The sequence below is a fragment of the Rhizophagus irregularis genome, chromosome 9 (assembly GCF_026210795.1).
Source record: "Rhizophagus irregularis chromosome 9, complete sequence".
In the NCBI taxonomy this organism is placed as follows: Eukaryota; Fungi; Glomeromycota; class Glomeromycetes; order Glomerales; family Glomeraceae; genus Rhizophagus; species Rhizophagus irregularis.
In genome coordinates this window covers 3,402,090-3,429,308 of record NC_089437.1, presented here as the reverse complement: position 1 = coordinate 3,429,308, position 27,219 = coordinate 3,402,090, and the positions used below count along the sequence as shown (strand labels likewise).

Sequence of the window (27,219 nt, the reverse complement as noted above, 5' to 3'; positions counted from 1 at the left end):
AGAATTTGTTTGCAGAATTTGAAGGGAAAAATAAAAAGATCCAATTATTAAGCCGATTAAATTATAAAAATATATCAAACCCTATTATAAGTGGACTAATTTTTACTATTGTTAATATGAAAAATCTAGATTTATAAGACCATGCAAAAATATATAATTAATAAATGCTACAAGAAAAAATTTCATTAAATTATCATACATCTCAAAAAAAATCTCCACTTTGAACTTCCTTTCGACTTGATTTTTTTAAAAAAAATGTGAAAAGAATTAAAAAAAATATATCATAAAAAATAATGTCCTTTCAAAAAAAATTAATAATCATAATTTTGATAAGCTATCTTGTGATACAACTAGGAAAACAGTAACCGTCACGTTTATTTACTCAGGATCTTTTTTCTTATTACAACATTAAACAAAAAAATTGATTACGAAAGATAGCAAATTATCAGTGTTACAAAAAAAAAAAGAATATTATTGAAAGGATTTTTTAAAACATATTGTTTAAATTTGAATGCTAAAAATTTCTTCAACGTGCTTATTCAAGATTATTTGAATTATGTGGTATTATTTTATTTTTTTTTATTTATTAAAATCTTTGCATGATGTAAACATTCCTTTTTTTTTAGGAAATTGGTTTCTTTTTTTGTAATTTTACTTGAATCCTAAGAATGTTATTATGGAAAAACTTTGCACAATAATTCAAAGCCAAATAGTCTTAAAAAATTAGATATATCAAATTATTTATTTAGTTATGTTTATATGAAATATATGACTTACTGTATGTAATATTGTAATATGTAATTATTATTTGTTGCTGACTTAGCCAAGTCTTTTAAAAACTTGTTGTCACCTGATCACCACGTTGAGGTGAGCAACATTGGTCGGGGGAAAGGAAAAACGAAAGGGAAAGGGAAGACGAAGGGAAAGAGGAGACGAAAGGGAAAGAAAAAAGCGAGAGAGGAGGAAGGGGAAAGAGCAAGGAAATATACAAACATACACCACCCACACACAAACCTACACACAACAACCAACATACGTAAAGAAACCTAGACATAGAGAAAATAGACTTGATAAAAAGTTAAAGAAGACCATTTAAATTATATACTCATGCGCATCCAATAATATTTTTTTTACAACAAAAAGTAAAATAAAGGGCGCCAACGTATGGTTATTAGATTTATGGCAAAACCCATATCAAGATTATGTGTTTATTTGCATGAGTAATTTTTTCGCGTTAGTAACTTTCATTCATATGACCGATATGCAAACAGACATTTTAGTATAGAAGTTATATAGTCAACAATAAATTTTTACGAATAATCAATTGTATAATAAAAATGAATTATTCAAATTACAAAACTAAAAAGATTTACTAGTTGCTACTATATTTTTGGTGTTTAAATAATTCTAAATAAAAAAAAGTACAAATATGTATATAAGAAACAAATATGAGAAATAATAGCAAGTATAAATTTAAGGATTTGTAATTTATTGACCATTCGTGAGCTTACAGATGTGTCAACACTTGAAGAGGTCGATATAGACGATATACCAATACCCGATTTGCATTACGGCATTAAGAAATTAAGCCACGTGACAAATAACGTGGCAAACGAGAGTCCTCAGTAATTTTTGAAAGTGATCGATACATTGACCGGTCGATAAATTACTTTTTTCTAAATTTAGATAGTTTAAAATCAATCTGTATTTAAACAAAAAAAAATGGTTATAAAAAGTCAAGTAAATTTCAAAAATATATATTGAGTTTTTTTAATTACCATCGGGATTATTACATCATTATCTAATAAAAAAAAAGATGAAATTAAAAATTTAATTCATAAATTTAGTATTAAAATAAAATTTGGCAAACTGTAACCGTTAATATCATCAATATTATACTTTTTTGACTTGTATAGTTTCTTCTTTATAATTATCTTGATTATCTATAAAAAAAAATTATTATTATTATAAATTATGATTTATTAGAATTATAATTGAACTCACCATTACTTGAATTTATTTGCATTATTCTCAAATACTTTAAACAGTTTTTTGCTAGCACCTAATTTTTAAACCAAGAGAATTATTTGTATATTTTATTTCAAAAAATAAGTATATAAATTTTAATAATTATTTACCTTTAAATAAATTACTTGATTTTGATATATTATTATTACTTTTATTATCAAAATCTTCAACTAAAAAAATAAAAATTTAGTAAGATTATTGTTTAATTTATTGTATAACTTTAGTTAATACTTACTATTATAGGGAATGCTAAAGCCATAAGGGTTACTATGAAATGCTTAAGATTAATTTAATTAGTTAAATAATAATACATCAAATATAAAAAAATAATAATGACGATGAAATTTATATACGTATATACCTTCTTGTTCTTCTATTAAATTTTATATAAATGGTTATTTAAAAAATTATATATGTTAGTAATGCGTTGTATGATATACATTTTTTTTGTTAAATATAAAAATATAATTATACCGACCTTCAGTTGCATTTTTTGGTTCAGGAAGATTTCTATATTGATGAACTTTACTTGTAAATAATCTACTTGTACTTGTATCTGAACTGTTCGTATCATTTATTTTTGAAATAATATTTGCTTTTGGTTTAGATAATTTAATTTTTACAAATAATTTTCTAAATATACTTTGGTTTTCATTTGATTCATTTTGATAATTTAATCTATTAATTTCACTTATTTTATTAACAAGAGTATTAATATCAGGTCTTTTTTCTGGATAAGCATTCCAACATTGTTCTATTAATTCTTTATATTCTAAAGGAGTTCCTGGTATTATTTTTGGTCTCATTCCATTAATTATTTTTAGTGCAAGTTCATAATCATGTTCACAATTAATGAAAGGTGGTTTCCCAGATGAAATTTCCCACATGAGCATTCCAATACTATAAACATCAGATGCAAAAGGAGTTTCTTTTCCAGAAATAACTTCGGGTGCAATATAAGGAAGATTTCCATATAAACTATTTAATGGTTTATCAGGTGGTCCACAAAATCCAAGATCACTTATGCGAATAATTGTATCATTAAATAATAATATATTTCCAGAATGCAAATCTCTGTGAATTGCATTTTCTCCGTGAATTTTACGAATTCCATCAACAATATTATCAATGATTTGAAATCTTCTTTTCCATGTAAGATTATTATGATTTTGTTGTAAATATTCTCTTAAATTATTATGCAATTTAAACATTACAAGCATGTAATTTCCATCTGAGCAATCTGACGGATCCTTTGTTAAGCCGTAGCATGGAACAACCTGTACCCATTTGTTACTTATGGTTAGATGAAATTTACTCTACAATAAATAAAGGAATTATTAAATAATTTTTATGAATAACTAATTAAAATATTTTTTAGTTATATACCTCTTCAAACCAGTTTCTATTAGCACTTTCAACATTTTCTAATTTTTTGAGTATTACTTGATGTCCTCCAGTTCTTTTTAATTGTTTTTCTTTTGAATCCCATTCATCATAGCGTCCATCAATCCAATCTGCTGTATAAATTTCAGAACATCCACCTTTAGTTAAATATTTAATATCTTGTAATTTATTATATGGAATCCATTCTATTATTCTATCTGGTCTAAATGTTTCCATTTGACATTGTTGTATTAAATTATCAATATCATTATTTCCAGACGTCCAATTTGAAAAATTTGATTTTAAATGATTTCGAACACAATGTTCACAATATAATGTAGCTAAACATTCATCATGACAATTTTTACAAATTCTTTTTGTTCCTTCATTATCAAGAATCTTAAATTTGTCAAAATCTTTATTTAATAATTTTACTACATATGATTTTTCATCTTTAGTAAGAGATTTGTCAGCAAGAATAGTTCGTTTCCTAAATTCAAATCGTTTGTATAGAGTATTTTGAATATTATGATCTGTTAATGCATATGCTCTATGATACGCAGCAAAAACTATTTTCTTCTCGAATAGAAGCCATAACAAAAATTTTATTTTTCTTTAAACAAGTGAATGAGTTCATTAAATAAATAAGATCTGCAACGGAGTTTTTATTACCGGAGAGTTGCATAAATCATGTGTTTAATTGTATCGTACGACATTACTTGCTTATCTCAATTTGTAAAATACTTAATACTAACTAATACAAAATTTTACACGTGTATGGAACAACAAACTAGGAAGTTTTGGATTCTCGTCGGCACCAATCATTTTCAACATAATGGCGCAATCGATCAGTCACGTGGATTCGCAACTACATAACGATCGCACAAAAGATGATGTCATCGTATGGTCTACTCGTAGATTAATGGATCGCCAACATCCTTGGGTGTTCGAACGTGAATCAGCCTCGGGGTTTGGCTTCAGTGCACAAGTTACTTAGTCTCTAGGTTTTGTAGGAGGGTATGGTCGGTATGGGCGTACCATTGCACGCGTAGCGAAAGCCGTAGAAATTCCCTAGATAGTTAACGAGGGGTAGGAAGAGCAGAGAGTGGGTAACTTGTTTTTTTTTGGATTTAGTGACAGATTAGTTTTTTTTTTTCATATAGATAGATATTATCAGATGGCGTCTGGTGTTTTGTAGTGTAGTTTTTATATTATTTATATTAGATAGACTTGTTAGCTATAGGGTTTTCGTTGTCCTATGTATTTTATTTAGTCCTGTACTTATGTATAAAATAACAAATAAAATGCGATGCTAATTTTTTTTTTTAAAAAAAAAACTAAATAAACTGAAAACAATTTATTAGAATAAAATTATTTTGAGGCAAACTTACCTTTTTTCAATAACAAAAAACTTTTTGTAACAGATGATTATTATTGAAATATTCTAGAAGTACTATAATTATACAAGAAGAAGATAATAATAATTTGAATATTGAAAACAATGAAGAAATTGGAGAGAGTGAAGAAAGTGAAGATTTTTCTAGATATTTAGTGATGAAAATGTTGAAGAAGTTACTAATAATCAACTATCAAACTTGGAATGTTTTACAAATATTAGCAAAGATGATATTAATCAGCTTGAAATTAAAGAAGGTATAATCTCATTTAATTATAACTGGCAGAATTCATTGCTAATATAGGAGGTTATCAGGAGTTGGTATAAAAAGTTTTTTAATTTTTAGGCAAAAACCTTGATTCACATCAATGGAATGCTTCTGTTAAACTTTGGATGGCTACAATATATACTCTAAAACCAATGAGTAATTCATCAACAACTATTAAATATTCAACATAAATATAAAGAATTTGATACAAGACTAACAAATGTTATTGGAAAGGTTATTGGTATAAAGTAAGTAGAATATATGTAATTATGTGACTTGTTTATTATAATTACAATAACGTTTTTCTGTTATATAAGTCAATATTTCAAAGTGTTGTGCTTAGTATTTGTGCCCATAGCAAGTATCCGAGTTTAAAAGAACTTAAGGAGGGTGTACTGAGCGAATTTCAATGAATCAAGAGTAAAAAACAAAAAATGCATTCTGGTCACAAGTACAAAGTGAGGTACTGTATAGTAATAATATTATATTATTATTTATGTAATTTATTAAAAATAATTAATTGATTATTATAATAATTTATAGTCATTAAAAATAGTTCCAAGATCAGTGAGGTTACATTGCACAAAATAGTTTATTGGCTATTTGTAAAATTTGGATTTACCATGCATTGCCTCTAATAATATTAAAGAATGGTGTAAAGACAAAAAAGTTGCTGCAGCAAAAAATTTCATGAAAGAAAGAACAATAATGGCAAAAACTTATTTGAAAAAGAAATAATTCCTGATATTTTTAAAAGTAACGACTATACAGATAAATTATTTTCAGTTGGTGTAATTAAATTAGCAATGGAGGGGTACTAAATTAGCAATATAATAACTTAATGATGTAGGGTATAGGAATATTTAGCATTAATTTTGCATTATACATAAAATGGATATGTATTGAATTTACTTAATGACATTTTTGGGATATGATGCATTAGAAAAGAAGTATCAAGATTAAAATGACTATTGTGATTTTGTAAATTGGAAACAAACTATACCGCAAATTGGATTTTTGAACCTGTGGTACAACATACTATTTCAAAAAAATTTTGAACCGCATAATGTAAATTCATGTATCACAAATTTATAAAATATTTTTTAGGGTCACCATGGCGATGGGTCGCCAAATAATGTTATCCTTAAATTTAGCATTTAACCAAGTTAATAATTGGAAAATTTCCTGTGAAATATAGATCTTTATTTGGTTGAATGAAAATAAAATTGACCATAAACGCAGAAACTTCATTTAGTTTTGTAATTTGTATTTAGAGATGGCGTTATAACCTGTTATGACCGGTCATACATGAGTCATGACCGTGACCGATGTCTTTCGGTCAAAAGATTCTGACCGACCGTTTGACCGATCATGTTACAGCTGTTTTTCATAAGTCACGAGACACTCGGTAAATTTTGTTGCCGAGTACGTGCCGCCAACTGCATGACAAGTCAAAATCTGTCAGTTCGGCCAAAACTATCATTGCTATGGCCTAAAGCTGGAAAATTTGCCGAGTGTCCTGAAAAAATTATTTTCTTTTTAATAAAAATATTATTTAAAAAACTAATGTGTTTAAAAAAAAATTATTTTGATTTTTTTTAAAAAAAATTCTTCATTCGAATGATCATGTTTTAAGCAATTGGCCAAACAACGGTTAGTCAGGGTGTTTTGATTAAATTCATTAGCCAAATTTATTACATTAGCCATATACATCTACTAAGCCATAAGCCCATAATATTAAGATCAAAATATTCCTAAAAAGGAAAAAAATTAAATATTTATAAGCCATACTTTTTTAGCTCAGGAATATAATCAAAAAAAAAAAAATCTTTGATTGTTAGAAAAAAATATACGGAACTAAGCCATCATTTAGTTTTAAATTTACTTTTTGTAAAGGCTAGGTTTTTTTTTATTTTGATCAATCTTACAATATGATAATAAAATTCATGGCTTTTTTTCGGAAAAACCACATTACAGTAGATACAGCAATATGAATTCATTATATTAATCTTGTACGAAAGATGATAAAAAAAAGCGATCAAAATACTTGAGAAACAAAAAAAAACAAAAAGATATATATAGGCACGCTATTTTTCTCTTCTTTCCTTTTCATAAATATATCGAGTAAAAAATTAGTAAAAAAGCAAAAGAATGAAAACCTGCTATTTTTACTTTAGTCTTTGCAGTGTTAATTGCTCTTGTTCTACCACAAGCTCATCCAGCTCCTCCTCCTGCTGGTGGAGAGAAAAAAATTGTCATAGTTGGACCTGGTGCAGGTCCTTGGTCTGTTGGATCTCAGCTAGTTGCTACTTTGTGTTCGACAGGATTTGATTCTGATCGTTAGTAAAATAAAGAAAATATTCTTATATATCAAATTATCATATTTCTTTGTTTTAAACAAATATTTTGATATTTAGAGCCAGTAATTGTCACTACTCATACACAAGGTAGTACCACACCAATCTTTAGCGCAGACGTATGTAATGCTTTAAATCCAATTTGTGTTCAAGTAATTTATTTACATTTTAATAAAATTTCTGTTCACATAAAAAATTAGTCCACTCATAATAATGGAAGCATACCAATACCAATCGACGATAAATATATACCTGGAACTAATTATGTAACTGAAGTCGGTCTTAAGTCTGATCCTACAATTAAAGGTATCGGCCCAGTCTTCAGTCTTCACAGTAACAGAGGGTGGCGATGGACCTGCAGCACCGGAACTAGGCCTATTAGGTACTCCTGCGAATAATCCTCCACCACCTGACAAACCACCTACTGCTACTCCTGCTCCACCACCTGGAAAACTTGGAATTTGTACCCAAATATAAGATAAATTATTTATTTATTTATTTATTTGTAGATGACTAAATGTATGTTGTATAGTTCCGTAGATGAATATTTTAACCAATTACATTCCTTTATATTTATTTATTAAACAATTACGTACTTTTTATGTACAGTATTTATTATTGTCAAGAACGTAATTAATAAAATTTTTAACGAAAGAATTTCATTCGTCTGTTTAAATATGAATCATATAAGTCGAACTGTGGCTTGTGTATATTATGAGATAATTATATCTTCAGATTTTGTTTACACAGCCACAGGCAACATCAAAAAGGGTGATTATGGAAATTTTTTTACATACAATGAAGTATCAAGAGGGCGTTTGAGGTGCATTTATAGAAGATGCATTTTATGGAGAGTTGGCCGTATACTCTCTTTCTTAACCCTATAAAAAAAGAATGTCCGGAAATTGTAGCTAAAAACGTCCAGAAAATGTTCATTTGTCTGGAATATGTCCGGAATATTGCAATATTCCGGACGTTGAAAAATTTCCATTTTCCAGAAAATATTCAGAAAATGTCTAGGAGGGTTCAGGCCCAGTGTTCAGAAAGTGTCCGGAATATTGCAATTTCCTGGACGTTTTCCAGACGCACGGACATTTTCCGGATGATTTTAGCTTAACATTTTTTTTTTTATAAGTTACAGTAATTACAGGTTATTATTAATAATGATTTCAGAAAATGAAAATGGTGGGGATGTAAGTAACTGGGAAGATGTTAAAGAAATAGTAGGCTTTTTTTTTGCGTTTAAAAGTTTTTTTTTTTATTATAGATATATTTATTATTTCATTATCAAAAAAGAAACCGGGTATTTATTTCTCATTTTTTAATTTCTTTTATTTTTTTTAATAAATTAAAAAATTTAACGCATTTTTTTTTACAGACATCTAGAATTATTACATCACAGTAAATTAATTCAATTGAAGTATCTTGTAATATCGTGTATTCAAAGAAAAAATAAATAAAAAATATGATTCATTAGATAATTACCTTTATCAAGTTATTTTAACTAATCATCCCAAATGACTCCTCATCAATTTTCATCAAAATTTCTCACGCATAAATTCTGACTAGTATAAGCCGGCATTACTACAGCAGTAGTTCTGTCCAGAATTGCAGATCATGAGATCTTTACGCAAAATGAGGATGGGTCCTTAGAAGAAAATTAAATCCTTTATCCATCACATTTGAAAAAAAAAATTGGATTATAAGAAGAAATAAAACATATTTATTTAGAGGCTAAGAAATACAATTGATAAGTAAATAAAATAAAATTTTGTAAGGATAATTGAGACATAAAAAAATAATAAAATTTAAAGATTTAAAAGTTCATATTTATCGATAAATTCATTAAGAAATGATACCGGCAACACTCATACCATTAGCTTCCTTATACATAAATTCTTCTTGACCAAAATTAACTTTTAATTTACAAGTACCATTAGAACCAATTGTGGGATACCAAGTATGAAATAAACCAGTATAAGCGGTATCCAAATTTTTACCATTCATTGTAAAGAAAACTTGACCAGTATTTGGATAATAACCACAACCTATCACATCATTTACTTCACCCCATTTTTCAGCATACTTTGATCCAGTATACTTTTCATTGTGGAATATTCTACCCTCATCTGAATGAAATCCAACTGAATGAATATTGCACCCGGGTAATCTTAAATAAAACAAAATTAGTAGTCATTCAGATAAAAATGAAATCATCATATAGAAAACACGTACCTGTTAGTTGAATAATTTTTTGAAGCGAGACCAATAGCAATTATTGTTTTATCATTATTCTCATTTAACAGGATTGTTATTTCATAGTAATAAAACCAATATTTTGCTGGTAATGAGGTGGAAAGAGTACCTGTTAGGGAATGGCGGTAATGAGTTAATAAAATTAATAAAATACAGTCATAAGAATGATATTAATAATTCTTACTTATATTTAAAGCAGTAGTATCCGATGGTATATTGTTTGTATTGTTAATATTGAGTAAAGGATAATTTGTTTGTATCATTACATCAAATTTAGTATTAAAATCAATTTCAACACACTTATGATCTTTTTTGAAGGTATTGTTGTTAGTATTTTTGTCATTTTCATCGCTTACGATTACGATTTCATTTAATAAAATTCTTGATTCAGGTATAAATTTCCATGCATTAACACCTAATTTTTTTATATGTTCATTTGACTCTGATTTTTTTCCTAAAAAATGTAAAGTCTTTTAAAACTTTTTTCAAGTACTCCTTAATATTTTGTAGCAGAATCTGTTTATTTTCTGATCCATATACTAAAATAAATAAGTATGTTAGTATAATAATAAAATAAGATTTTTTTTTTTTTTACTTACTTAGTAAAATAAATTCGTCATCAATTCGAATCATACATAAGTATGTATTAATTAATAAAATTGTTAGAAAAATTAATGTGGGTATAGCTAATAAATAATATATATACGTATATATATATATATATAACTAGAACTGTACCACTATGGCCGCCTGGCGGCGGCCTTCAAAATAAAATTAGGTGTAACATGAGCATAAATGCATAGTCAAATAAACACTTTTTTTAAAGAACCCCTAATTGCTTTATTATACTTATATGATAACTGATAACATGATAATCTAGGTTTGTTTATGAAATAGGAAGCGGTTGTGATGCTACTTGTTCCAAGCGAGAATATTCTTTAATCACATTTGGATCTACTTTGAATGCATCCCTATTTAAATTCATTGTTTGAATTTGATCCCATTTAGGACATCTGATTCAGTTTTATTGATTTAATGTTAGTAATAAATTATTTAAAAAATTATTAGTAATCAAATTATTATGAAAGTTTTAATAGTTCGTATATATATGATCAGTGATCTATAACATATATTTGTAATATTATTATTAAGGATCAACAATTAAATTTTACAATAACTTCAATTTTTTTTTTTAATAAAAAATAAATAAATATAATGTTTATTATAAAAAATACCAGATAATAAAAATGAATTTTAAAAACAGTTCGTATTTGTCAGGTGATCTATGACATGCATAATAGTACGATCAGCAATTAAATTTTACGTTGACTTCGTTGACTTCAAATTTTTTTTTTTTTTTGAACTAAATTATACTTTGATATAAAAATAAAATAAATGCAACTTCTTTTATTTCATTTATTTCATTGAAAAATAAATAAAGTACTTATTACATATAAAATATAAAAAACAATAGATAATAAAAAAAGAATTTTAAAGACAGTTCGTATTTGTCAGGTGATCTATGACATGTGTAACATGATCAGCAATTAAATTTTACGTAGACTTCAAATTTTTTTTTAAACCACTTTTCTTTGACATAAAAAATAAAATACGTTTTTTATTTCATTAAAAAAAATAAATATAGCACTTATTACATATAAAATATAAAGAACAAATAATAAAAAAAATTAAAGAAAAGATTATTACTGGGTTACGTTAGTTCATAAACATTATTTAGTTTTTTGTTTTTTTCTACCTCTTGTTGAATTTGAAATTTTTGGTGTATTATTTTTTTTTTTAATATTTTCGTTTCTCTCTTCATTTTCTTCAATCTTTTCATTAATTTTTTCTTCATTTTCTTCATTTGTAATAGAAGTTTCACTATCATGAATTTCATCACTTTGTTGATTTTGTAATAGCAAAGATCTTGAAATATCTGCTATTTTAGTCATATTTGTTTTACGTTTATTTTTAGTTGGTGTCATTGACAATGATGGTTGTGTTGTTGAATTCTGTTGTATGAGAGAAATTCTTTGTTCTATAACAGATTTTGAAGATCCTTCATTACATGAATCAGATTTTGATTTCCATGGAACTACAATACTGTTATCTGATTCTATTTTTGCTGATACAAACTGAAATTCCAAAATTTCACAGTATAATTGATCTTTTGCAAAAAAAAATACTCCTGTTGTATGAACTGTTGAATTTTTTCTGGCTTTTGTTAACGCGTTCTTAAATCGCCCATTTGGTGGGTGAGTTAAATTTACAGTAAATGGAGTAAATTGATCCTTAGATATATAAATATGGCTTTACTTGTATTTGTAAAGTATATCCACTTTCTGTTAATTCTGCATACCCCAAAGTCTTTCCAAGAAGATGTACAGTTGGTTTTATTATAGGAATATCTTCCTTATCGATAAGGAGTTGTACATTAGTTGTAATAGAGACGTTTATTGAACCATCTTGAGTTGTTGAAAATTTTCCTGTAATTAAGTATACATTTTCTGCCTTAAGTGGCGAAGTTACTTCAGATCCATCATCTGAATCAAGGTCTGTGTTATTTATTAAGGTCATATAATTGTAAAATTTATATATTTGAAATGCATCTTCATTATCAATTCGGGAAATAGCCATGGCTTTCTGCAAGACACCATTATTAATAGTTTCATCAGTCACAGAGAGTATATACACGATGGTTGTAATGTTTGCAATCATATTTCGAAATTTTTTTTGAATCTGATTATTATTAAAATGAAAAATGAATAAAAGTAAAAAAAAGTAAATGAATTACTTATATTTATAAAAAAAATTATGACTTTAATATATTTATAATATATTTTATTTTTTAAAAAAAAGTAATAATATTACAATTATTTATTATTATTTATGATTTATGATTATTAAAAAAATGTGATTTTATTACAATTTATTACAAAATTATGATACATTTTATTTAAAACTTAAAAAAGTGGTTCATTGAAAAAATTACGATTTTATTATTTATTAATATATGAAAAATTTTGATTTTTATCAAATTTATTAAAAAAATGCAATTTTATTGAAAAAATTACGATTTTATTACAATTTATTGCAAAATTATGATGATTTTATTACATTTATTTAAATTTAAAAAAAAGTAGTTTTCATTGAAAAATTGCGATTTTATTATTTATTTACATTAAAAAGAAATTGATTTTATCAAAAATTTATTACAATTTATATAATTTATTAATTTATATAATAGTTTATGATTGAAATAACATAATCTCATTAACTGTTAAATATTACTTTATTAATTAAATAAATGATAAAAAAAAAGGGTAATTTTATTAGAACTAATTTGTTTATAGTTACTATATGCGGCTTTAAATTTTCTAACCTGTGAATTCAATTTTAGTTTATTTTCATTGTAACGTAAATGATGATCATCTTTCAATTTTTCAATTTGTAAATTTATTTATTTTTTATTATTAAAAAAGTGTAATAATCTGTTGAAAAAAACCACACTTTTATAATTATAGCTATAAAAAAAGGGTGGTTTCATTATAACTAATTTATTTATAGTCATTAATTGCGGGCTTTAGTTCTTTTAACTAATATTAACATGTGAATTTAATTGTAGATTATTTTCATTGTGATGTAAATGATGATCATCTTTCGATTTTCAATTTGTAAATTTATTTATTTTTTTTTTATTATTAATTAAAAAAATGTGTAATTTATGGGAAAAATCACAATTTTTAATTTAATTAACAAACAAATAAAAAAATACAATTTTATTAATAAAAAAAGTACCTTCATTATAACTAATTTATTTATAGTTACTATATACAAGTTTCAATTTTTATAACATGTGAATCCAATTTTAGATTATTTTTACTTACTGTGACGTAAATGATGATCAACTTCAATTCACGAAATTTATTTAAACAACTGCTGTCCAAAAAACAATCAATTGATATATTGAAATTGAAATTGAAATTGAAATTCATTGCAATGAAACGAAATTTCAATTATGTTTATATATATTTTATATAAAAACGGACCCTGTTTTGCCATATTTGCTAACCAAATTAGGACCTACTTCCTTCCTTTTTTGGAATACAACTTATTATTACAACGGCCAATCACAATAAACAACACTATGAAATTTAGATCATCTGATTGCTAACAACTTTGTATCGTGATCTGTATATATTGATAATAAGTCAATACATTATATTAATTTTTTACAAAAAATTTAGTAAGAATTTATATACAGTACTTACCAATAAAAAACCTCACTCTATATGTGATATTATTATCAATGTTGAGTTTAACGTTTGGATAGTATCCTTTACCTAGAAAGATATTTATTAATATATAATTAACATATTTAAATATTTAAATTCATTGAATTTAATTACCATCATAAGGATAAAAATTATGAAGACGAAATATTCTACAGTAACTAATATATTCTTTGTGAAAACTAAATAGTAGCCTGCAAAGTATAATTAGTGCTTCAATTAAGCTTGCAAAATAAAATAAAGCGTATAGACTTTTTGAACGTTTTCGTATTGCTACGAAAACAATTGAAATTGGAATAATTGTAATAATGCCAAATATATTATAAAATATTTCAATTGTATTTTCAAATGAATCTTTCTTATAATAATATGTTACTGTTAATTCCCTTTGAAAAATCTCTGATATTTCTGATATCAATATCCAAATTCCAAGAAATGAAGTCGTAATTAGAAGTAAAATCCTCTCAAGTCGATAAATAATATAGGTGCCTACATCCAGAATAGAAATAAATTAATATAATGATAGAATTAATAGAATTAAAAAAGGACTTAATTATAAAATAACATACTTTTCTTCAATTTAGGCTTACGCTCCCCGAACCATTCCCAAGACCTAATAAAAATTATCGATAATTTTAGTTATAAATCACCACTTATTTTTTTTTTAAATAAATATAAAAAAAATTACCCAATCATTAATAAAATACAAAATACTATAAAAATAAATTGAAAAATTCCCAAAGTTATTATCACGGGTATAAATTTTGGTATATAATACTTTGATGTATTTTCATTTATTTCATTTATAATTTCGTTTTTATTATTATCATAGTCAAATATTTTTCTTAAATTCTCATTATTTGTTCCATCGCTTAATTTGCTTAAATCACTATCAGCAATAGCTTATCATGTAGTAAAAAGACACAAAATTAATAACCCATTTTTTTCATTCAAAATTAATATTTATGCAACTGTTAAAAATATTTACCATAGTAATAATCAAATTTAAAGATATTACAAAGTATTAATATAAATGGAGCAAGGTTTATGATTAAAAATGATATAACATGTATTATGGTTCTATGAAAGACCGCAGAGAAGCCACTTAAAAAAACGAATGGAAGTGTGGACCATAATGAGAATTTAGAGTTTACAAGAAAAAAAGAGTAAATAAAAAGAAAAATAATTTCGAAAATAATTATAAGATTAAATATAAAATTTAATCTTCTTTTAACGTTCAACATGTTTAAAATTGTAGTGCCTCAAAGAATTGTATTATCTAATTTATAATATGTACGATTACTAAAAAACTCGACGATATCACATATCACATATCACATAATTTTTACAGTATTTATATAGCAACTTATCAGCAGACGAAGTTTGTTTATTCAAAATGGTATTCGCGGAAAATAAACAATCAACTGAGCCTTATTCTTTTATTTTTTTAAAGAAATTATGCTCTTTTTCATTTATAATTATACTTATTTACTATACTTATGATCAGTTTTCACAATTTTCTAATTCAATTTCTAAACCAAATCTTATTTTCCGTAAACAACATGTAAGAGAAATATTAAATACCGCCAAAAACATCAATATTACTATAGAAATTTGTGGTACCGATAATTGTACTTATACTTACAATAATAACAATACCGATTGGAAAAAATGTGTAGCAGCTAATGAAGTTCCATTTGAAGTTTTAAGTGATAATGTTAGTGTTCCTGATTGTTTTCGTTATTCTTTTGACTATCAAGAACGTATAAATATAGAAGTACCTCCTATCACTGCGGTTCATTTAGATGGACTTGAATAGACCAATATTATTATGCTATATCTAGTAGTCCTTTATTTTTTATAAACAATACAACTACGACCATATATTATTCACCTACAATTATAAAACAAATATCTGATAAGTATGTATATGGTCTTGCGGGTGGAAAGAGCAAAGAATATGTTGATTTTAATGTACATACGGATATGACACCTTTAATCACTCCAAATGTAACAACGTTTGTATTAAGACCAATATCAATGAATATTTATTATCAAGAAGAAACTTATTATGATCGTAATTATCAAATTATTTTTTAATTTTTTAGAGAAAATTATTTTAATTTTAAAATATTAATAAAAATATTTATCACTTTTTTAGTTGGTTCGATTATATCGAGTATTGGTGGATTCTTCAGTTCCTTATCTGGAATCTTTGTATTTTTATTTGGAGCATCTAAATTAGCACCATGGTGAGTTAAATCATTATATATAATTCGTAAATACACAGAATTTATAATAATTTATTTATTTCGATAGGGGATTTTTGCAAATATATGTATTTAATTGCCTATGTATAAGATATCAAAGAAAACTTGCAAAGAAGCTTAAAAGTAAATACGAACCAATTCCATTCATTAGTGGAAGAACTAAAAATTTTACTTTAGAAGAGCGTATTCAAAGTATGGAAAATTTGCTTGAAGAATATTATCTTGATACGAATTTTTTGAATTTATTAATAGAAGAAAATAATGTTGATGATAAAGTCTAGATTATTACTGCGGCATAAAATTTCTTGAATATCACCTAATAAATTACAAATTACAATTATTAATTGTTTGTTATTGTAATGACTGTATGAGCTTTACTAAAAATAACTTTTTGACGTAATTTATTATTCAGTAAATTTACAATCAGAATTTAGGCGGTCCGGAGTTTTTAATCCACGAAGTCGAATCTCATAATGTCTGGCAAATTATAGTGACCAATCAAGGGACGTATACATCACGTGATCGCACACGGTAGTCTTCCTTTAACGTTTGAGAGTTAAGTTGTTTGACATTTAAGGTTACTGTGAAATTCAAATGATTTGCTGTTATTGTCAAACAATGGTCAAATCCTTTGAAACAGTTTAACTTTACAGTCAAACCCTTTGCCTCAAACAGTTTTACGAAGTGGAAATAATTTCCCTTATTTAGTTAAAATTCAAATTGTGTAAATTTAAAGTAATTCTATAAAGAAATTCTCTTTTTTGAAATTCCAAAAAGGAGGTATGTTTCCTTTTTAGGAAAATTATTTTTCAAATTAAAAGGATTTGCATTTAATGATAAACACATTACAATTAATGCAAAATGGTTTGTATTTAACGCCAAACAATATGTTGTTTAATGAATGATCTGGCATTAACCATTTAAAGGATAGCAGCCATGTTCGTTCCCGTGATCATAAGCCAATCATAATGTCTGTCTATTCATAGTTTACGTATACATCACGTGATCGCACACGGCTTTAGACATTCACTTGATTCTTTTTCCTTTTTTTTTTTTTTTTTGAAGAGGAACTTTTTCGGACGATCACTCTGACCATTTTTTTTGCTAAAGAAACATACTATAGAAACTACTTTTCCTACATATAAACCTGGTCTAAATCGTGATTTTTCGGACTCTACACTCTTGTTTACATTATTTACATGAGTAGAAACACTCGTTCCAAGTTTTCTCAAAAAATTCTAAAAAATATTGAAAAAACATATCATTCTACTACCGACAAAGAAGACATATATAGAACTTTCGCTCCTAACGTTAATAATAACAGAAATAGAAAAATGTCGAATATACCCACAACTAACAACAATAATAGTCATAAGACAGCCGAGCCTGCTTTGACTTCACTTTCTCAAACTTCCTCCTCCGTGGAGCAAGTCCCTGGGAATAATTCTTTAATAACACGTGACTCCACTCCCCATTTACCAAATGCACCAATCGTTGAAACGGTTGATGAAATGGAAATAGAAGTTACCAATAATAATGAAACACAACAACTTTCAGAAGGATCTACATCCATTAATGGCAATCCACCACCAATGGAGGAAATTCCCATGATCGACAACATATTTTCAGCCTCAAATACACAAACACAAACTTCTTTTGAAGGGTTTATCCCACGAGATAGTTTTCCACCAAAACTTACAGACAAAGAAATTTTACAAAAACTCAATACCATCTTTATCGGAGACAAAGAATTTATCAAAGTCAGATCTCTTAAAAAGATGACGTTCAAATTTTACATGATATCTGTGTCGACTAAGGAGAAATTGTCACACCTTATCAAAACATCACCTCCAACCCTTCCTAACGTTAAAATTTATGAATATACACAACACAATATAGATACCCTAATTGAACGAAAACTTCAATTACAAGATGACACCATCATCAAAATATTAGATATCCCTGTCAATTACGATGTCACGTTATTAATAAAACAAATAACTGATGCAACGGGAAAACGAATCACAACTTACAAAGAAACCAAGAAACCACCTCAAAGAATCCAAAACCGCAACAAAAATGATAAACCAATTTTTATCAAACCAATTTATAAACAATTAATAATCAGCTTTGAGGACAAAGCTGCGGCAGATTACTTGTTAGAACAAGACTGGTGCTTAGCCATTGAGGACTCAGTAGCCAGAATCTTACCAGGCAATCCAAAACATCCGATATACACACAACGAACGTCAGCTTTCTATAAAATCACTGGTCTACCTTTAAACACGAACGCAAAAGATTTAAGCCCTTTAGTTGAACATCTAAAGGGACGTACGTGTACATTTACCCAAACCTCACGCTCATCATTTTTCAAAAACGCATTCATATATGTTCACCCGAATGACGTTAAAAAGGATTATACCACAATTACGGGTACAAAATTTGGACAACATACAATTTTCATCTTCCCCCATACCAATACCAAAAAAACTTGCAATGCATGTGGAAATCATACACACGAATATAAAAATTGCACTAGTACCGATTTCACCCTAGACAAAAATGAACGTAAAATTTTCAAAAGACGTTTCATCACACGTAACAAAGAACGTATTCTTATCAACGAAACAACCAGACAAAATTATAATCACGTCATAAGACTCTCCAAAGACAATCCTGGTAATTCAACTGTACAATCTCGCCCTCAACTGACCACACGAGGCAAACAAAAACAAACTTATAACAACACTCCGAGTCACCCGGATAGGACGCATCAGAAGTCTACGTCGTCCTGGTCCCAACAACAACTCCCTCAAGAAATCTTAGACAAAATTGCGCATATGGAACAACAAATTACTACCTTAACAAATCACGTTAGCGTATTACAAGGTTCCCACCAAACATTCACGGAACAATACTCTTCACATCATCAACAATTAACCACAATTGACACTAACATAGCGTTGCTTACACATAGACAAGATAGTCTTGAAAATCAACATAAAACCTTAATGACCCAGATGCAAACGCTCATTAACACTCTACAAGCATCACAAACGCCATCCTCCCGACAACAACCAGCCAGAAAAGCTAAACGTACTAATACCCCATATGAAAAAACACCTTTGAAGGATGTGAAAAAACGGTTTATCCAACCATCCTCTGAATCGGTTATGACTGACAGTGATGCACTCCCACTTTCAGACGAATATTACACTGAATCTGGAGATGTCTCCGATACGGGTACCATTGAAAATACATATGAAGCGGCTGAACAAGAAATTTCAGGACAATCAAGCTTCATCCTTAACCCATTTAATTGGGGCAATAAACCCCAGGTTTAATTTGTGATTCATTCTTTATAATCATAAAGAAAATAGATATACCTTTTTGATTCCCCTTATTGTTTTCATCCCAACTTCTGGTTTACATACATTTCAATTTTATATAAAAATTTTAAATAATGTCATACAACAACTTAAATATATCCGATCCCTTTCCTAATATTTCATGCTCTTTATCACAAAACCCTGATCACTTGATTAATGAAGAACATATTACAAATTTACACGTGATCAATCAAGATAACATCAATGATAATAATTTCTTTATTGACTATATTAAAATAGGCAGTATTAATATTCAAACAGCCTTTAACAACAAGCTTAACGACATTATTAATTATTTTGTCGTACACAATTTTGATATCCTTGGTTTAGCAGAAACTAGTCTCTTTGGAGATCAATCAAATATTATTATCAACAAACATAAACATCCTACTTTACCTAATAATTTTATACATATAGTTCACGACACCTCTGGCGCTAATAAAGGCACTGGAGTGGCTATCATGATTACTGACAAAATGGAAAAACATCTTCATCATACAGAATTTTCAGAAGGACGTATCATCAATCTTATCTTCGGTTTCAAGAAATCAAAACAACTGAACGTAACTTGTTGCTACTTACCATCCAGTCCTAAGAATGATGTCACCAAAACCAAAATCAGCGCTGCCTGCGTCGATAAATTGAACAAATTTATTATTAAATCCAACAACACAAAAAATTCATACGCCATTGTTATCGGCGATTTTAATGTGACCACAAAGAATAAATCAGATCCGAATTATCCTTTCATCCGCTTACTTAAAAATAACGGATACAAAGATATGATTAAATATCATCAAGAATCCTTAGATAACAATTTCACCCATAGTACAAATAGAATCGATTACCATTATGGAAATAGGAATTTATTAGAACAATCAATTCATTCATACACACAATCGATACCACAATCTTTCTTTAATACTGATCACAAAATTGTTATAACCCTTTTAGAAAAAACTTTTTTCGATTCAAGAAACAAGGATTTATTTGAAAAGTTCATGAACGTCCTTCCTTTTAATAAACGGAATGATGAAGTTAAGAAAGTCTTCAAATACGATCGAATGACCGTTGAATTATGGTCCTCTTATACGAATCGTAGTCGTTCAACCTTCAAATATAGATTTTCCAAGGAACCTCAACAAATTAATAACAAAAATACTTTAAACCGGCAATGGGACCTCTTTGAGAAATGCTTAATTGAACTCAAAGAACATATTATACCACAAAAATCTATTAATTTTAATACATCATCAAACCTAGATTTGCCTCTTGAATTACGACAAATGAATAATCACGTGATTCTTTTATATCAAGTGAAACAATTTTTAAATTTAAAACATATTAAAATTCGTTTTAAATTATACTTCACACCCACACTTTCAACCCTCCACAACATTCCACGACACGTATGGGCCACCTATTATGAAGGATGGATGAAATACCTCCCTCGTTTAAAAATTTTAATAGATTTTAATAAATTATCAATCACTTTACCATCAACGGTTACTCCTGATAATTTTGTATCAACAAAGGATGAAATTTATCGATTATATCATACGATGAAAATAGCTTACCAATCTGCGTACGATAAATACCTTACCAACAAAATTAGTTCTTATGTCACAGAACGCAACGACAATTTACAACATGATCAAACCAAAATGATTAACTCTATTTTAAATCGTAAACCACGCCGTATAGTGTTGGACAGACTTTCTTTCATCGACAACAAAGGTGAACAGGTATTTACTAATAACCCAGAGATTATAGAAAAAGAAGCCATCAAACATTTCCAATACCAAGCGGGGCCTCCAAATGAAAAGAATATTTGGAATTTAGACTCCCTACCACAAGATTGGAAAGATCATTATGATCCTGCTTTACAAAATATTGATGAAGAATGGTGGAATCATTTAACTGAACCAATCACTCTTTTGGACCTTTCCTCCATTTTCAAAAAATTGAATAACAACAAAGCGCCAGGTCCTTCCAAAATCACATATGAAGATATCACACATTTACACGAGGACGTTTTAATGATCCTCGTCAAAATCTTCAACGCTTGCATTACACTTAAAGTGATTCCGGATAAATGGAAACACGCGTTGCTTTTTCCGATACCGAAACCACATGATTGGAATAGTAAACTAACTAACACAAGGCCTATAACTCTCCTGGAAACTCCTAGGAAATTATTAGTCAATATTATTTCAACTAGATTAAATCAAGCCCTTTCCAAACACCCAATTTTACAATTCAACAACAAAGCGGGCATTCTGGGCCAATCAACTTTAGAGCCGCTTATGATTACACAACACTTAATAGAACATGCGCGCATTAAGAAAAAACCCATTTGGATCGTATTACAAGATTTATCAAAAGCATACGATCGCGTCGACCTACGATTATTGAAATTGGCGCTTAAACGCTTAAAGATTCCTGATATTATTATTACTTTTTTTCTTAATTTATTTACAGAAAGACATAATGAAATCATAACCACGAATGGTTTACTGCCATCTTATGCAGTTCTCCAAGGCATTGACCAAGGCGAAGTTGTTTCACCACTTCTCTGGAATATATACTATGACCCGATGTTTCATCGCATCAATCAATTAACACATTTACATTACTCCACCTTTGCGACACAAAAGAAAAATTGTCAACATATAGAGAATGATGTCATTCATACCTTTGACATCTCCGTAGTAGGTTATCTCGACGACACTACGTGGTTTGGCTCTTCACAATTGCAAATCGAAGAAAAATTATCAATTGCCAATTCCTTTTATGACCTCAATAACATTAAAGTTAATATGGATAAATACAAAATCCTAACTAATGACCGTACCATCAAACAACCGAATATCATCCTCACAATTAATAATCGGCCATACGCAACACCTGTCACGCCTCGTAACAAAAGTGAACGTATATTAGGTTTATACATTAATGCATTAGACAAATATACGCAAACGATACGAAAAGGCAAACAAATAGTGATGGCTCACTACAACACTATGAAAAACAAAAAATTAACACATCACCATATACAATATATTATTAACAAAATAGTTATACCAAAATTGGAATATATTTTCCAACATACGATCCTTAATTCGAAACAATGTCAATCTTTAATGGGACCATTGAAAAGATTATTCAAACAACGTTTGAATCTTCCGTCAAATACGGCGGATAATATTATTTATAACCATATGTTCCAATCTATTAATAATTTTTTTGATATCCAAATGAAATCACAACTCAATATTTTAGGTGCACTTTTTAATACACCGGTCCTTCGAGAAATAGCGACTCAGAAAATATATAACACGCTATCGGAAATCTGGTATCCTACTATTCCGTCCAACATTAATACCTATTTGGACCATATAGTCAAGCCTACCTATTTAACGCAAGCTTTAGGCTTGCTTAATCAATATGGATTTTCAATTAATTACACTTTTGATATTAACATTTTAGGAGGAAATACCCCTATACGAGATTATATGTCAGATCTTTCTGCCACTGACATTAAATCTCTTAAAGCTAAGAACATCATTTACATGGATCAAGTCGTTTCATCAGACGGGAACTATTTACTCTCGTGGCATGATGTTAAAAGAAATAATAATAACAATTATAGTGGTCCAATCCCGGCATGGTACAAAAATTTAACCGACAATTACGTACTTAGTAACAACTTACGTCTGATCCACCCTCTTAACGATGTTGTATGTGACATTAATAGAACACATAAATCCCCTCCAACTCTACCAGATGTTACAACACCTAAATCACAATGGACGATACATTGGAATAATGTACAAAAACAAGTTATCTTTGGAAAGACCTTAACACAGGAAACAGATCGTTCAACTTCAATTTCTTATTTACAACATTTTATACCCCAACAAACCCATCATAATAATAGTTTAACACCTAAAAAACAATTACTTGGACTTATTGCGTGCAAGGGTTGCCTTTTACACTCTTACTATCCACACGACGCTCGTCCGACATGTGTTATCGCAATTAGAACACAAAAATTATTATTATTTAATATTTTTAAAAAATCTTCCTTTGAACACAAATCACTTTTAGAATTTTATAATCGTCAGAATTTCGTAGTAGCTACGAAACCTTTTCATACGCTTAGGCATATTGCATACGAACATTTTATTAAAATAGATAAATCCCCTTTGAATACCTCTTCACAACGTCCTTTGGACACTATTCTTACACCTTATCCCTCTTTACTTTCAAATAATATAGATAACCATATTGATCACGCTCTAATTTGTCATCCAGACCTTAAAGAAGAATTAAAATTTGATGCAAAACAATTAGAATTAGAAAATTTATTAACTTTTTACACAGATGGTTCTGTCCAACATATTGGTACAACTCATAGTATTAGTGGATACGGATGGACCCAAGTTCAACCCTTCATGCCGCGAGTCAAGTTCAGTGGATCTACAGTCTTCTTCCCATCGTCTTCCAAAAGTGAAAGCATGGGTATACTCACGGCCCTTATTGTATCTCCTTTTAACTGTAAAATCAATATTTACACCGATTCAGCCAACTGCATTACCATTTTTAACACGCGTATGCTATCAGGCATCGCTAGTCCGCGACAAAAATTGAAACAATCAAATTTTTTAATATGGGATTTAATTTTTTTCTTAATTGAAGAAAAGCAACTTTTAGTCTCTTTGTACAAAGTTTCTGGACATAGTAATAACCCTTATAATGATGAAGCAGATTTACTAGCAAAAGCTGGTGCTCATGTTATTGAGCCTATTATTGTTAATCATAAATTTTTTGTTAAACAAAGTTTAGGTTTCATTTCTTGGAATCGTTTACACGTTGTAGATCGCAACGTCAGAAAATGGGCGGATAACGTCATCCAACCTTTAATATTCAATTCGATGGTCAATAATAAAGCCTTATCTCCGATCAAACAACAAATTATCGATGGTGACATTGATTGGACTTTCACCAAAGAATGGTTGAATTTTAACGATCAGGACGTTCCATGTAGCGCCAAACTTTCCAAACAACAAGGAAGTAGAATTAAAAAATGTAATTTTATATATCCAACAATCGATATACAACAACGCAACTACCCCCGTTTATACCCTATAGGCAGCATATCTTGCATTGAATGCGCTAATGCCCACGACGATAATACGCACGTGGGCTTATGCAAGGAACACTCAATTCATATCAAAAACATATTAATACGAGCTGCTCATGACTTACACGACCTTATTATGAAGAATACTAAGGATGGAAATTCTATTTTGGAAGAAACCATTAAAAATATTTCCCTTTTTAATACCTCTTTTGTTGATGCCTTACCACAATCACATCCTGGTTATTTACTTATACACCATTTGGTCCCGAGCGACCTTACTAAAATTTTTAATACTTATATTAATAAAAAATTACGATTTTCCTTATTTTCAAAATTTTTTTTGACTTTAATGTCTTCAATTGATGCACTTATTTGGACACGTCGTGCTTCCTTAGTTAAACAATGGGAAAGTACTTTATCTATCACAAAAAACAAAAAAAGATTTTACAGAAAACGACATAAGAAAAGAACTCCTCCTCCTCCTGATCCAGGTGCTCCTGATCACAATTTATCTCCAAGTCGACATTATAATTCTCGGCACTTCGCCACTACTCCTTATTATAGGGATGGCGGCTTTAATGATAATTTCGCCCATATTCGTTGGATGACAAGTAATTATTTACATTCAGGACATTGGACTACTTATAGAGATAATATAGGGTTCAATAATATAGATTTATTTTTAATTTTACAAAATAGTTTTCTCAAAAATGTTTTTGACATTAGATAGTTTATCCTTTTGTTTTATTTTTTCTTTTTTTTCTTTTTTTCTTTTTTACTCTCTTTTTTTTTCTTCTTTTTCTATTTTAAGGCGGGTGTTCTTGGGAAAGTTCGTGGTTCTGACTCGTGTTCACCTATTCCATAAAGAACAGAAATCGTCACGCTTTGGGGTGGCTTGCCATGTAGTGATAGTATTATATATAGACTTTTATGTTCTCTGTATAATTGAATCTACGGGTTCGCTTTTCTGTTTTCTAAAAATAAAAAAATAAAAAATAAAAAAAATTCTTTTTCCTTTTTTGCAATAGTCTTGGTCGACTTGGCGTATTCTTTATTCTTTTGCTGCATTTAGCTTACTTGTCCCGACATTAATAAAAATGTTAAATCTTATGACAGAGTTATTGTTTGTTATGATGACATTTGTTTATAGGTTAAAATGATCAAATGACTCATTATTTATAACACAACATCATAAAATACAAATCATTTCTCTAAACGTTTAATCTTATTAAATATTCAAATATTTATTATCACTATTATTTACTGTAATTAGTTTATTACCATTCATAATCGGAGTTTAAATCCTAATTTTTGTTTTTCTTTGCTACTTTAGTGGCAATGTAGCACCAACTTTTCATTTTAAAAGAGAATCTATTTCAATTTCATTTAAAAAAAAAATAAAAATGATTGGTTAAATGATTGGGCAAATAATTGGGTAAATAATTCGGGTAAATTATCATGGGAGAATATTTTATTTCTTTGGATAATAATAATGTATTAATAAACCTTTATTTGGTTAAACCGTTCTCAGGATTCGGGGAATTATTTTATTTGATCTTTGGTATTCCCCTCCGTTTAACAAACAAGATAATGAATATTCATACCACCTTGATCTTATATATCATGTTACCCTTTTAATTTCTTTTATTTAATTAATGCAGAATGTTCCTTTTCTTTTCAAAAAAAAAAGCTGTCTTTGTGATCGATCAAATTGATCAGTTTTTACTTTACAAAAAAAAATTTGTTAAAACAAACCCTTCCAAAAGAGTCAAAAAAACCTGAATCATTTAAAAATAATGATATTATTTTACAAAATAAATTCCTTTTTAATATAAATAAGAAAAATGTCCCTTGAAAGTTGATCGAAACTTTTATATATACCAACTTGGAAAATTATTGCCTAAACCGATTTTATGCAGTTACTTTTTTTTTAAAGGAATTTTTGATTTTGAAGGAAATGAACCTGAAAAATAATCTTTAGATCAGGCTTAAAATTCGGTCAAATAAAATCCAACAAATTACATCATTTTAATACCAGATTAATAACGCGTAACTTTGAAATGGAATTCAATAAATTTAATATGTGATTTAATGTAGTCTATTTACGCTTACAAAGATCAAATTTTTTAATTATAGTGATAATAAGTATTTGAACTTTTTAACTAGCTTACTAGTTACTGCTGTAGATTCGATCATTATTATTAAAAAGACCGCAGCAAAATTTTCTGACGCGTCTTACAACTCTTACATGTATTAATTTAAGTGAATTATATTATTAATTACGTTGTCTATACACAAAATAATTGTTCCATTCAATCAAATTTATGTTTATGGTGAATCTCACATTGTCATAAAAGTATTAAGTGATCAAAAAAAAAATGTTAGCTCAGTCTACTGTCCGTCATCAACTGTGAAGAAATGTATACGTTTATAC

The 27,219-nt window shown here is 28.1% G+C and overlaps 8 protein-coding genes across 8 annotated transcripts; 5 read left to right on the top strand and 3 right to left on the bottom strand.

The window, feature by feature from the left end:
* Positions 1-6,518: 6,518 nt before the first annotated feature.
* OCT59_029805 (uncharacterized protein) lies at positions 6,519-7,909 on the top strand (the record flags this gene model as incomplete). Its single annotated transcript, XM_066146220.1, has 4 exons — positions 6,519-6,591; positions 7,253-7,414; positions 7,493-7,584; positions 7,739-7,909. 4 exons carry the CDS (start codon positions 6,519-6,521, stop codon positions 7,907-7,909), a joined length of 498 nt encoding a protein of 165 aa, XP_065994888.1.
* Positions 7,910-9,277: 1,368 nt separating this feature from the next.
* On the bottom strand, positions 9,278-10,321 carry OCT59_029804 (uncharacterized protein; the record flags this gene model as incomplete). Its single annotated transcript, XM_025309339.2, has 4 exons — positions 9,278-9,602; positions 9,668-9,797; positions 9,873-10,142; positions 10,288-10,321. The coding sequence occupies 4 exons, from the start codon at positions 10,319-10,321 to the stop codon at positions 9,278-9,280; spliced, it is 759 nt and encodes a 252-aa protein (XP_025176834.2).
* Positions 10,322-11,418: 1,097 nt separating this feature from the next.
* On the bottom strand, positions 11,419-12,406 carry OCT59_029803 (uncharacterized protein; the record flags this gene model as incomplete). The annotated part of the gene is made up of 2 exons (XM_066146219.1): positions 11,419-11,922; positions 12,005-12,406. 2 exons carry the CDS (start codon positions 12,404-12,406, stop codon positions 11,419-11,421), a joined length of 906 nt encoding a protein of 301 aa, XP_065994887.1.
* Positions 12,407-13,847: 1,441 nt separating this feature from the next.
* Positions 13,848-14,676, bottom strand: OCT59_029802 (uncharacterized protein; the record flags this gene model as incomplete). Its single annotated transcript, XM_066146217.1, has 5 exons — positions 13,848-13,879; positions 13,960-14,031; positions 14,098-14,469; positions 14,550-14,593; positions 14,669-14,676. 5 exons carry the CDS (start codon positions 14,674-14,676, stop codon positions 13,848-13,850), a joined length of 528 nt encoding a protein of 175 aa, XP_065994886.1.
* A 700-nt stretch (positions 14,677-15,376) lies between these two features.
* Positions 15,377-15,799, top strand: OCT59_029801 (uncharacterized protein; the record flags this gene model as incomplete). The annotated part of the gene is made up of 1 exon (XM_066146216.1): positions 15,377-15,799. One exon carries the CDS (start codon positions 15,377-15,379, stop codon positions 15,797-15,799), a length of 423 nt encoding a protein of 140 aa, XP_065994885.1.
* A 167-nt stretch (positions 15,800-15,966) lies between these two features.
* On the top strand, positions 15,967-16,531 carry OCT59_029800 (uncharacterized protein; the record flags this gene model as incomplete). The annotated part of the gene is made up of 3 exons (XM_025308785.2): positions 15,967-16,057; positions 16,142-16,232; positions 16,300-16,531. The coding sequence occupies 3 exons, from the start codon at positions 15,967-15,969 to the stop codon at positions 16,529-16,531; spliced, it is 414 nt and encodes a 137-aa protein (XP_025176835.1).
* Positions 16,532-17,449: 918 nt separating this feature from the next.
* Positions 17,450-19,594, top strand: OCT59_029799 (uncharacterized protein; the record flags this gene model as incomplete). Its single annotated transcript, XM_025326277.2, has 1 exon — positions 17,450-19,594. One exon carries the CDS (start codon positions 17,450-17,452, stop codon positions 19,592-19,594), a length of 2,145 nt encoding a protein of 714 aa, XP_025176836.2.
* Positions 19,595-24,576: 4,982 nt separating this feature from the next.
* On the top strand, positions 24,577-25,515 carry OCT59_029798 (uncharacterized protein; the record flags this gene model as incomplete). The annotated part of the gene is made up of 1 exon (XM_066146215.1): positions 24,577-25,515. The coding sequence occupies one exon, from the start codon at positions 24,577-24,579 to the stop codon at positions 25,513-25,515; it is 939 nt and encodes a 312-aa protein (XP_065994884.1).
* Positions 25,516-27,219: the final 1,704 nt, after the last annotated feature.